Consider the following 12,843-nt stretch of genomic DNA (forward strand, 5'->3'; position numbering starts at 1 on the left):
GCTAACAAAATAATGTCATCACAGGAAGGAAGCGAGGAAAATTAAATGACTAACAACAGACGTGAATGAAATACATACCAAACGCTTTTGAAATACACGAATAACTCCACTTAATATCACCACTTCATCGTCAAAGCATGTCTGTGTTGACGATTCACACGAATTTGGCACTGGTATATGGAGAGTTGAACTGGCTGCTTCTGTGTCATAGGATCGTTTTACAGCAGTAGATGGATTGTCGAACCTTTGTGGCTGTTTCCTCTTCATCATCAGTTGAGGTGGCTTATTTGTGATGTCAAACAGTGTGGATACTGCATTCTACACGAGTTTATTATTGTCTGCGTTCATGAACTGGTTTTGTTCTAAGTGCAGCAAACAAAACCTAATATTATTATACAGGTAAACAGGGTATTTTTTCATAAGGTCTTCTCGTCTGCTACTAACTAACCATTTTCTGCTCCTAAAACGAAACATCAATCATTAATACACATGTAGTTTGCAAGTGAATCCTGACGATACAGTTTAGTAACATGATTGTATATACCTCTCAGGAAAAGTAAAAACGACAGCTGTGGTGTCTTCTTCCTGTTGTTGCTGCAATTTATTGCGCTACAAACGCTCCAGCTTGTAAAAATCATTGTAGAAATCAAAATAAACAACCACTATTCGCTTTCACGATCACGCCGAACTCACAGTTTAAGTTACTGGCCGCTTGGGGCGCTGTTGGTGCGCAAGCGCGCTCAGCAGAAGAGCACGATTCAGCAGTGCTACAAGTGCCAGCAGCTGAGCCATACTGCGCGTGATTGCAAGAACGTCGTCGCGTGCTTGAAGTGCACGGCGGCTCACGACACGCGCAGTTGCACGAAGCCTCGTGGGGTGGCCAGCAGATGCGCGAACTGCGGCGGGCCACACGCCGCCAACTCGGTATATCTGCAGCTACCTCAGGGAGTCACGTCGTCAGCCCGCCGTACCACGCGCTGCGGCGGTGTCAAGCGCACGACGGCCGCCCTGCCCCCCCGCTCCGGCGAGGGGTGCGAGCCGCGCTGTCACGAAGCAAAAGCTGTCACTGACGACGCCATGGCCGGCCTCCAAGCCTCCTTTGCGGCAGAACGGGCCGGCCGCGCTCAAAGAAGAAGTTGTCGCAGTTCATCGTCAGCTCCAGCAGCTGCGCGAGGAGCTGCGGGTTCTGAACAAGAAGATGGTTCCCGCCCCCTCGCCCGCCACGCCTGCGGTGCGCCCGGTGGAGGTGGACGCCATCACGCATACGGACCAACCGTCGCAGAAGGATGTGGCCACTCAAACGGACGTCGCCCCGGAACCTGTAGCAATACAAGAGACTGGGGAGACGCCCATGGACGTGGCACCGTCCTCTCCTTCCCCAGCTCCAGGCGAGAAGGCAACACAGAAGGGGAAGCAAGAAGAGGATGGCAATCTTCGCAAGGACATCATACCCTTCCCAGACAGCACGAACATGCCAAACGTGCTGAAGAAGATTGCCACCATGGTACGGGATGGGCGCTTCAACGCCCAAAAGAACCTGTACCTCTTCGCCCAGGCGGAAGGGGTACAGAAGCCGTCGCTGCCGCACAGGCCGTTTGACATACGTGGCGGGCATCGGGCAATTCTGCTGGAGTTCGTCACAAAGAAAAATCTCATCACCATCAACGCGAACCCGGTCTTCACGCCGCGCGACTGGGAATACATCCCAGACGACGCAGTCGTGCGGCTGAGGAACGAGGTTCGCGACGGCACGAGGAAGCTGTCTGCAGACCTGCAGACAGCGCTGCATAACGTCTCTCGCGAGACAAAGAAGACCTAAAACATGGAAGTCCACTAGTATGCCTGCATGCTAGTAGCCAGGACAGGATAGACACCGGACAACGAGAGGACACACCACACAGTGAGGCCACATCACCATCGCATCACCAGGAACAGGAGGAACGACTGTAATAAGTCTAAACTCCTACACCTCGGACCAAGGCCAAGGCCCGTTTGTAAAGCGTCAGCGTCGAGTGAAGATCTTTGCTATGGCAAAGTCGTAAGGTGTAAACAAAACAACACGTGTTTGGCAACGGAGTTGATAGATGTTGTAGGTGACTGAAGGAATGATACTGTCGAGTAATATTTATGTATTTATCGGTGTGTAGTTATAAGTTATTTGCACCCTGTTCAGTCCACATGTGATGTGCCAATTGCCAAGTGTCGAAAACATCGTCGTTTCGGTAAGTACAATGATCGAAAAATATGTAGTTCCTTTTTTTTTGTTATTTGTCCATATGAAATATGAGAGAATGGCCCAATTCAAATGGAAATAGTTATTATAGTTAAATACATAAGTTGTTTTGACTGATTTGAAGATAAAAGTATAAAACAAGAACACTCTTTTTCTCCTGCAACACGATGCCTCTCACATTTGATTAACCATTGATTCTCAGTGGCTCTTAATGCATACTTTTTTTGAACCAGAGCCAAAGGTTTTCTCAAAATCAATTATTACCAGGTAGACAATAATTCATACTCATTATGTTTTCTGTAATGGTGTCCAGGACATGCAAGCAGTCGATTTTTCTATATCCTCTTTTATGTCCAGATTATTCCTTTGTGTGACAAAAAGTGTTTTTGTTTTTTTAATTTTTTTATGTGATGTAAAATGAGTAATTGCCCTACTTAGCTGCAATATATTTTAGGTAAGTTTCATAAGCTGCTTGTTTCCAGTTAAGATGGCAAATTTGAGGTTAGTTGCATCAGATTTGTACTTGGTATAAGCGAACATGATGTGCTTCTTGTTTTCAATGAGTGTTCTAACTGAACCCTACACATAGTGTCAAAGTTTGCATTGTACTTCTGTCATGCACTGTAATACGTACTTGTGCTTAAGTATGTGCTGAATACAATTATATCACATTGGAAAGTGGTTCATGCAGCAGTATTGGAGCATCTATGAGTAGATGGCATGTAGTTACACATGGTGACCTAGAGGAGGGGGAGGAAAATGTCTCCTGTGTTACCAATGCTTACAATGTGTTCTTGTGCGTGTGTTGATCGATTCATCTTCAGCATAGCTGGAGGTCTTGGTTAATTGTTGCCTATACATTGCTTCATATTTAAAACTCATAAGTATGAGACATTTAAACTTCACTTTGCAACATTTTTAATCTCAAATAGGATCAATTGTTACTAATTGTATGCTCCATATTTAATATACTTTGCTTAATAAGTAATAGAAATAGTGATGTAGATTCAGAAATGTATATACAATAGAGAAATCGCTCATGAGTATTTTGGTCCATAATATGTGCATCAGGGACTCTTACCATCAGGTACAGCCTCTTTATGCAACATATCACTCTCTTTACTCCTGTCGGCATTGAGCAAAATGCATAGGTAAAAGTTGCTAGTCACCTCATAAACCACTTCACCAGTGCAGATAATGCAATATGTATACTATAAGCAACAGGCTACATTGGTCACATCTAGGAAAGTAACAACGTAGCTTGTTTGTGTAAGAAGGGGGGTTTGTTTTTCCAGGTTTGCATGCACATAGTTAGCTCAAATATTTTTATGGACATTTAACAAGTATAATAAAAATATGTATTTCTATACAAGATTGTAATTTTGCATAAAAATATTTGAATCACTGTATTTTTGTATGTTTTGTATTTCAGTGGCATTAGAAAATGGGCCTTACAAAGCAATATTTACGATACTCGCCATCAGGACATTTCAATATAATAGCAAGCACTGACTGCAATATAGTATTTCTTACACTTGAAGGTCAGGCCGGAAGGTTTGTTGGCGTAGGAGCTTCGGAGAACATAATCATATGGGATTTGCGTCTTGGAGAAAAGGTAATTATGTATTTTTGGAGAATTGCTTTGTAATATGAATGATGTCTATCATTTAGTAATTTAGTAAAAAAAAGTTTATTTTTAAATTGTTGTTTTCTAGTAAAGGAAGTCATATGTTTCAAGGGAAACTGACATGTTACTGCTCAATGCAGGTGTCACTGGCAGGAAAGCTGATTGAAAACTTACTGACTCTGGGCAGTAGCATAATATTGTTATAAAATGTGAATAGTCTTGTGTATCTTCTACACTCATGATATCAACTCAGATGATGGCAGGACCTCATTCTCCCATGTATTTGAATGTTGACAAGTAGTAGTGTGCTTTGGTTTATTTGTCAGGCTGAGCCATTCTGAGAATCAAGGGAATGTGAACAATGAAACATACTATTTGTAAAATCTCTGACATGCAGCTGAATGGATTGGCCTTTGGAGAAAATAGAATGAATTTTCAATGGCATAACGTACCATTATTATCAGGTTCCTCCTACTGACATGTCCTGAGCTGGGTGAGTTGGTATGTATACTTGTAGCCCCCCCCCCCCCCCCCAAAAAAAAAAAAAAAAAAAAAAAAAAAAAAAAAAAAAAAAAAGAACTGCAGTGTTGGGGTGACTTGCTTGTAGAATCCGAACGTGTGGTAAGGTAATTATACATGGTGAATCACCTAACACTGACAGAAATTTTCTGGAAATGGAAAGTGAGTGCTGTTGATGTCTAGTTTTCACAGAATGAATTGGTAGTTATGGGCCAGTATTGCTAACCAGTAGACACATTGTAATAGTGCTTAGAATGTGAATTTTTTGTGGATACACAGTTTTTTAAATGGAACAATGCCTGTTGATATTAACAAACTAAAATTGCAGTAAATTAGAATGTCAGTTGTGTTTGTTCAGGATTGCATTGGGAGATCTATTATATATATATATATATATATATATATATATATATATATAAAAACAAAGATGATGTGACTTACCAAATGAAAGTGCTGGCAGGTCGACAGACACACAAACAAACACAAACATACACACAAAATTCAAGCTTTCGCAACAAACTGTTGCCTCATCAGGAAAGAGGGAAGGAGAGGGAAAGACGAAAGGATGTGGGTTTTAAGGGAGAGGGTAAGGAGTCATTCCAATCCCGGGAGCGGAAAGACTTACCTCAGGGGGAAAAAAGGACAGGTATACACTCGCGCGCACACACACACATATCCATCCACACATATACAGACACAAGCAGACATATATATATATATATATATATATATATATATATATATATATATATATATATATATATATATATATATATATAAAAACAAAGATGATGTGACTTACCAAACGAAAGCGCTGGCACGTCGATAGACACACAAACATACACACAAAATTCAAGCTTTCGCAACAAACTGTTGCCTCATTTTTCCCACGTGGAATGTTTCCCTCTATATACATATATATATATATATATATATATATATATATTAAAAGTCACAAGCAAATATGCTTCCAGTGTGCTTGTGTGTTCCTCGAGTACATTGTGTGTCACTAGTCAGTTAATTTATGACAGTCCAAGCAGTAGGTCGTGAATGGATGATGGGATTTACCATTGCAGAAAAAGCCTGTATGCTCATGGTGTATGGAGAGTGTAGGAAAATGCAGATTGTTCTTCTATGGTGTATCTCAGTAGATGTCAACTGTTTCAGCAATTATTTATCAACCTATTCAACCCGTTTTGTGAAGGTGGTAGTGTAAATGTTCCTTCTGCTGTTGCAGTTGATCTCCACTTTATTTCCTGTGCTATTGCACAGAAATGTTTCATGAGTCAGGCAAGTGTCCGACGCTTTCTCCATTTACGTGGGTTCCATCTCTGTCAGATCTCACCCCATCAAGAGCTGCATGGAAATGATTATGATAATCGTACTAACTTCTGTACATTGGCGTTAAAACAGGATATTCCAGCTGTATCTGTATCTTGTTTAGTGATGAAACCACATTTACCAATCATGGCCAGGTAAACTACCGAAGTATGCACTATCGGTCTTTTGACAATCCCTGCTGGCTTCATCAAGTGGACCATCAGTATCCATGAAGTGTAAAAGTGTGGTGTATGACAGTGAACCATCAGCTCATAGGCCCTTTTTTCATAGACAGAAACTGAACATGCTCAAGTATCACAGCCACCTAACAGGCCATCTTCCACGGGTGCTAGAAGATGTTCTTCTGCAGACTAGGAGGAACCTGCGATACCAACATGATGGCTGCCCATCCCATAGTGCATGAAGTACTACAGCATGTCTTCATGAATTATTTCTCACGAATTGTTTCCAAATCATTGTATTGGTTGCAGAGGACCTTTACCTTGGCTGGCCCTTTCCCCAGATTTGACACCTGTAGACTTTTTTTCTGCGGGGATGGCTGAAAGATGCTATCTACAAAGACATACCAGTTACACCTGATGATATGCAATGATATATTACTGTAGTCTGCTCGGACACCTCTGCAGAAATGCTAGCATGTGTGCAGCAGTCATTCTGTACCAGACTGGAAGTGTATATTACTGCTGCCAGTTATCATTTTGTACCCAACCTGTGATGGTCAGTTCTCTCATTACTGGTCAGAATCCACATAACTAGTGTATGGACTTTGATGATGTTCTTTAGTGTGTGCTACCACAGATATTGTACAGGTGTTGGTGTGGGAACTTTTAAAAATATATCTTGTAAATGATTCGCACTAGAATCCTGCAACAAACACCACTGACAGCTGAATTTAGCCTAATTTTAGTTTTTAATATCAATAGCCATTGTTCCATTTAAAAAACTGTATGTTTGCACAAAAATACACTTTCCCAGTATTATTACAATCTGTTGATTGGGTAAAGATGAGGGCCTGACTGCAAGCCCATTTTGTGAAAACCACACATCAGTAGCACTTTCCATTTTTGCAATATTACCAGTACATGTGTGAGTTGAGTCACCCTTCGGCTCAGGTTGTAAGTTTGCAGGAATAACTTGGTGATCATGGAACATTATGCTCATTATGCTATTGAAAAATCATTCTACAACAACCAAACTAACCAGGTGCATGCTCGAGAGACTTTAAAGCAAATAGTGTTTCCCTTTGATAACTTAACCTGAAACCTTTATAAATTTATGATAGTCCACTGTTCCTCACTTTCTTTCAAAAAAAAAAAGAGGTCCTTTCCACATTTGTAACAGAAATAGTGAATTAAATTTGTAATGTTGTGAAGTTATCAATACTTTTTCCTATATTGTGGTTTGGACGTATTTCACTGTTTATCATCACCATGTCTACATTATTACTTACACATACAGATTTTGATCAAACCCTGTTGTAATACCTATGAGAGGGAGAAATCGTTAACAGTTTATTGGCCATTTGATATTAGAAAAATAAAGACTAAAAGTAAGCTACAGTAAGTTTTATGACACTCTGCAGTTTTGTTTACATCAATGTAGACCATTAAAAATGTTGTACAGGTTTTTCAGTTCTCAGCAGCACTCACTCGAATGAAAGTAGGCAGAAGAATACAGGTATTGGGAACTAATTTACATTAGCATACTTAGCGTTTGTTTTAACAGTTTGCTCAACTGGTAGAACTGATGCAATTGTAGTCATATTTAACTAAACATCCAAAATAAAATTTACTAATTAGCTGGAATGATTTAATTTTGGGTATCAAACAACAGTGTCATCATATCCAATGTCTGTGGAGCATGCTGGTAAATACACACTTCAGCATTCTGAAACCAATGAGATGACAACTGTCTCGGTCTCTAAGTAGGTCTATTGTATTAAGTTAATTTTTATGCAAGAATAGCACTTACTAAGAGCCTGTGGAGAGGATGATTCACAAATTTTCCCAATTCTGAGATATCCCGAGTGTGGGGTTTTACAGTATGTTGAGTAATTGAGTGATTACAAGTGTACAGTGGTTTTTATCTTTATTTCAGCTCTCATTTTGTTCTTCAGAGGCTGTTACTAGTTTTGTCCACATCACTGTAACTTGTGAGCCATTTTCTTTGTTATCTTCTATGTAGTCCGCATTTGCGAATTCTGACCAGAAAACACCGTCTTCCTGTGATATCATTATTAAAGGTAATAAAGGCAGCATTATTAAGAGGCTTACTAGTAGATTTCGGGAAATAAATTGTTGGGTTACGAAGATTCCATTTAGTGATCCTTCTTTGAATCTGCAAAATCGTAAGTCTTGGATATACTGAATCTGTTTATGGAAGATGAGTACGTAGCAGACTGTAGTGCATATCATGACGGAAGTATGGAACAATTTCAAACTGTTGGTTTAAATTATTGGTGAATATAAATCTCATTGCAAAAATTAATTTTGTTGGCAGAAGATGCTACTTTTTTAAAATGGAGTTTGTAAAATTAGATCAGTTTTCTACTTACAAGAGCAAGAATAATCCATAGGGTCTTGTATACAGCAAATGTGATGTGGCTATATACAAAAGAATGAAAATAATGCAGGAGATGGAAGGAGCACACAACCCAAACTAACTCTTGACTATTGGTAGTTCAAGAAATAAGGAAACATAGTAACAAGATTGTGGAAAGTTACCAATAGTGGACTGGAGTAATTAAAAGATGGTGCGGCTGGTCCCGGCGGAGGTTCGAGTCCTCCCTCGGGCATGGGTGCGTGTGTTCGTCCTTAGGATACTTTAGCTTAAGTAGTGTGTAAGCTTAGGGACTGATTACCTTAGCAGTTAAGTCCCATAAGATTTCACAGACATTTGAACATATATTTTTAATTAAAAGATGGAACAGATGAAATGTATGTAATGTTTAAGAAGCCTGAGATATTTAAAATAACTACTTCAAGGCTCTTGAGAGACACATACGAAGTTCTTTTTATTGAATTTTTCCTTCGAGATTACAGAAAATGTCTTTTCATCTGGTGGAACTGGGTATACTGCTGGTGGTATGTGTATTTCCAACACAGTATTTTGACATTGTAACTGGGCGTCATCATCATGTGTTTCCTGTGAATGGCTGATAAGCTGACGCTGTCCCATATTTATGCCTGGGCAATGTCTGGTGTTCCCTAAGACGTCCGCACCCACTGCGGCCATTTCTGGTGGTGCTGTTTATCTCTAGGTGTGCCGTTTTCGCTGTTTTTTTCCAGTGGCAACTGTGCTGAAGTGTTCCATACCAGGTCCACATCTGTCAGATGTATTCCCAGCACAATTAAAATGCTGCAGACGTTTCTTGTGCTGTTGGCAACCACTCCGGCTCTCTATCATTCTCCTGGCCTTTTGGGGTAGGTATGCCCCTACAAAGTGTGCCTCCTGCCAAATCAGGCAGCTGTGGACATTGCATATTCTGTCTGTTCATGCTGCAACAGTCCCAAGTGGCAGTGGCCTCCGTCTGGAGTTCTGTACTGTATCCACTCCAACGATGTGTGGTCCTGAGGTTTCTGGTAGTTGATGCTGTTCCCTCTCTTGTCCATGAGTGCTGCAGTTGTATCTTGAGGAGGTAGCTGCCACCTGGTACTCCATAAAAGATTCGATTCTGTTAATTGTGCCCCTGGTTGTCTGAGGCTCATTACCAGAGAAGGGACCTTTTTTCCATTTTTTCTGTAGTAATACTAGAGTCAGATTCCTTGCTGTACTGAACTGGTTGTTCAGGTTCTCCGTCATCTTGATTATGACAGATTCAGTAATCACACTATCCCCAAATCAGTGGGTCTGATTCATGATCCCGGTTTTATCATAATGCATGGCGTGTTCAAGTTCCAGGCAATGTTCTGCTACTGCTGACTTAGTGGCCTGTTGTATAGCCTGGTATTCTTTGATGTTCTTTACATCTTATTTCAACTGTTCTCGTGGTTTGACAGATGTGAGGCATACCTACCATATTCGCATGGTATAAGGTAGATACCAGGTTTCCTTATCCCCAGATCATCTCTGACCATACCAAGGAGCACCCTGATCTTGTTTGGTGGGCGGAACATGCATTTTGATTTTGTGTTTTTCCTGGATAGAGGCCCTGTATATAGTAGAAAGGCTACCCTCTTGTTCTTGTTCCTCTCCCATTATATCAGGTTGCCTGGTGGAATGTAGCGCTTTTGGATATACCTGTTTGATTACCCGTTGTCTGTAAACACTTGCTGTGTTCTGACTCTGCTGCCAAGCTGTCTGAGTCTGACAGTATCTTGGCTTGGAGTACAAGTGTACTCAGTATCCCTTTCACCTGCGCTGGATAATGTCAGCTGTCAGCCTGTAGATAGAAGTCAGTGTACGTTGGTTTCCTATATACTCTGTGGCCTAATGTGCCATCTGTCTTCCTTTTCACTAGGACATCCATGAGTGGAAGTTGACCATCATTCTCTAGTTCAATTTTTAATATAATGTTGGAGAGTCTTGAGTTCAAATGGTCAAGGAAGTCGTCCAGTTTTTTTTAATCATGTGACCAAATAGCGAATGTGCCATCAACATACCTGAAGAAAGAAGTTGACTGTTAGACAGCTGTAGCAAGTGCCTCATCCTCGAATCTCTCCACAAACAGATTTGCCACTACCGGAGATAAGGGGCTACCCATCGCGACTCCTTCAGTCTGTTCTAAAACTGGCCTCCACATAGTAAGTAAGTCCATGTTAAAATGTGCCTGAAAAGGTCCAGCAAAGTTCCATCCCCCCCTGCGGGTTCGGGGGTAAGAATAGGCCCGCAGTATTCCTGCCTGTCGTAAGAGGCGACTAAAAGGAGTCTCAAACTTTTCGGCCTTAATGTGATGGTCCCCTCTTGGGTTTGACCTCCATTTTTCCAAATTTCCGTTGTTAGTGCATGCCATTTGGGGAAGGACGCCTTACGTGGTGTTTTTCTAGTGGTCCATCATGCACCACCATCTTGCATGCTGCCTATTGTCGTGTGGTGGGATTTACACCCAACGTCTTCTGGGTTGCCTCCTTCTTGTCTTGTCCGCAATCCCCTTCTTAGCGCCCCCGACAACTGTGGACCCTTTCAACACCTGAAATCCAGCACGGTAGCCAGTCCGTTGTGGTGTGGTCGTCATGTACCCTCTTGGTGGTAGCTCCCTGACCATGCAGTGATCGCACTACAGATGCCAGAGCTGTTTCCTCCCCACGCATGCCAAGGAGTAAGTGCCCATCTTGTCTGTGGGGCATGGGGACTCCGGGCAATGGGATATCGGCCAGGTACCCGTTGCTTTGGCTGGGTGGCGCCCTTGGGGAGTGCCCTCGTTCGGAGTAGGTGGCATCTGGGCAGATGTGGTGCAATGAAACGCAATAAATCCTACCAAGCTGGTGGTCGCACGGCCACCAGCGTCTCTAAGCGAGGCAGAGTTGACTATGATGCTGCGCAATATGACCCTCAGTCGTTCCCCTCGTTGGCTGCGCCGTGGGAGGGATGCAGATCTAGTGCCAACGTACCACAATACCTTGTATACAGCAGGACTGTTTTTTGTGGACCACCTGGAGGATAAGTTTGGGGAAGTGGCCGGGTTGTCTAAAATGAGGAATGGGTCCATCCTCCTCAAGACGTCCTCCCCAGCCCAGTCACGAGTGTTGCTCTTGTGTGATAAGCTGGGTGACGTACCTGTTGCCGTCACTCCCCACAGTAGCTTAAATATGGTCCAGGGGATTATTTACCATCGTGACCTATTGTTACAGTCCGACGATGAGCTGAGAGCCGACTTGGAACGACGTGGTGTACATTTTGTCCGTCGTGTACATAGAGGACCCAAGACTAACAGGGTGGCCACCGGTGCCTTTATCTTGGCTTTCTAGGGTGTTGTCTTGCCCGAGAAGGTCAAGGTAATGGTTTACCGTTGTGACGTCAAGCCATACGTCCCTCCCCCAATGCGGTGCTTCCAGTGCTGGAAGTTTGGGCATATGTCCTCCCGTTGCCCATCCAGCGCCACATGTCGTGATTGCGGACGCCCCTCTCATCCCGATTCTCCATGTGTGCCTCCGCCTGTATGTGTCAACTGTGGGGAGCACCACTCTCTCTGCTCGCCGGATTGCCCCGTTCTTCATAAGGAGCAGAAGATAATGGAATTTAAGACCCTGGACCGGCTTACTTATCGAGAGGCAAAACTGAAATTTGAAAGGTTGTATCCTGCTTCCCTTCGAACATCTTATGCTGCAGCCACGTTATCGTTGCCCTCGCGAGCGGCGGTTGTCGCCTCATCTGTGCCGCCTTCAGTGGGCCCTCGGGGCCGTGCATCTCTGTCTGCCCCCCTCGTATCTGGGGGCAAGCCTTCCTCTGTTGCCCCCTTAGCAGTTGGAGGCAAACCCTCTTCTGTCGCTCCCCCCCACGCTTACTTCGGGAGTGACATCTGCTCCAAAACCAGGGGACTTTATCCCTCCCCCTCCTTCTCCGCCGGCGTTGCCTCTGCCGGTTCCTCTCTCGCAGAAGGGGTCCCTCGGGGCTTTCCCTTCCTCCGTTTCTTCTCCTACCCAGCCGGATGTCAGCCAGTGGCTGAAGGTTCCGCCACATGCTGGTCGTAGGGCTTCTGCGTCGTCGTCAGCATCCGACGCTCCTTCAGAGAAGCTCTCCCAGCCCTCTAACCCTAAGGACAGACACGAGAAGGAACGGAACGTGTCCAAGAAGAAGGACGTTCCGGCGGTTTCAGTACCGCCTGCTGTAAATAGTTCTGGCTCCGGGGATGAGGTGGAGATCCTCGCCTCTGCCGCGGATCTCGCCCTCACGGAACCCTCGAGGGCCTTTCCTATGGACACAGCTGACTCTCCCCCGGTGGCGGCAGTTGGATCTGAGGCGCCGTCTGCCTCTTAGTCGCCTTCACGCCCTCCCAGTCCCTTCCTGCTTCCATTCTCCAGTGGAACTGCGGCGGTTATTTCCGCCACCTGCCTGAGCTCCGGATGCTTCTGAGTGTTTCCCCTGTTCTCTGCATTGCTCTGCAGGAAACTTGGTTTCCAGCAATGCGGACCCCCGCCCTTCGCGGTTATCGGGGATACTATAAGAACCACGCTGCCTGTCAATG

General features: G+C 43.6%; 1 protein-coding gene across 1 annotated transcript in view; it reads left to right on the forward strand.

Annotated features, from left to right (window-relative positions):
• The first annotated feature begins 2,031 nt into the window (after positions 1-2,031).
• The window catches only part of LOC126253486 (WD repeat-containing protein 3), a 127,005-nt gene continuing 116,193 nt past the window's right edge, over positions 2,032-12,843 (forward strand). The window contains exons 1-2 of the mRNA XM_049954858.1: positions 2,032-2,222; positions 3,666-3,848. Of these exons, the coding sequence (XP_049810815.1) occupies positions 3,678-3,848 (171 nt within the window). The 5' untranslated portion in view covers positions 2,032-2,222; positions 3,666-3,677. The remainder of the gene's footprint in view (positions 2,223-3,665; positions 3,849-12,843) is intronic.

Source organism: Schistocerca nitens, chromosome 4 (genome assembly GCF_023898315.1).
Source record: "Schistocerca nitens isolate TAMUIC-IGC-003100 chromosome 4, iqSchNite1.1, whole genome shotgun sequence".
Classification (NCBI taxonomy): Eukaryota; Metazoa; Arthropoda; class Insecta; order Orthoptera; family Acrididae; genus Schistocerca; species Schistocerca nitens.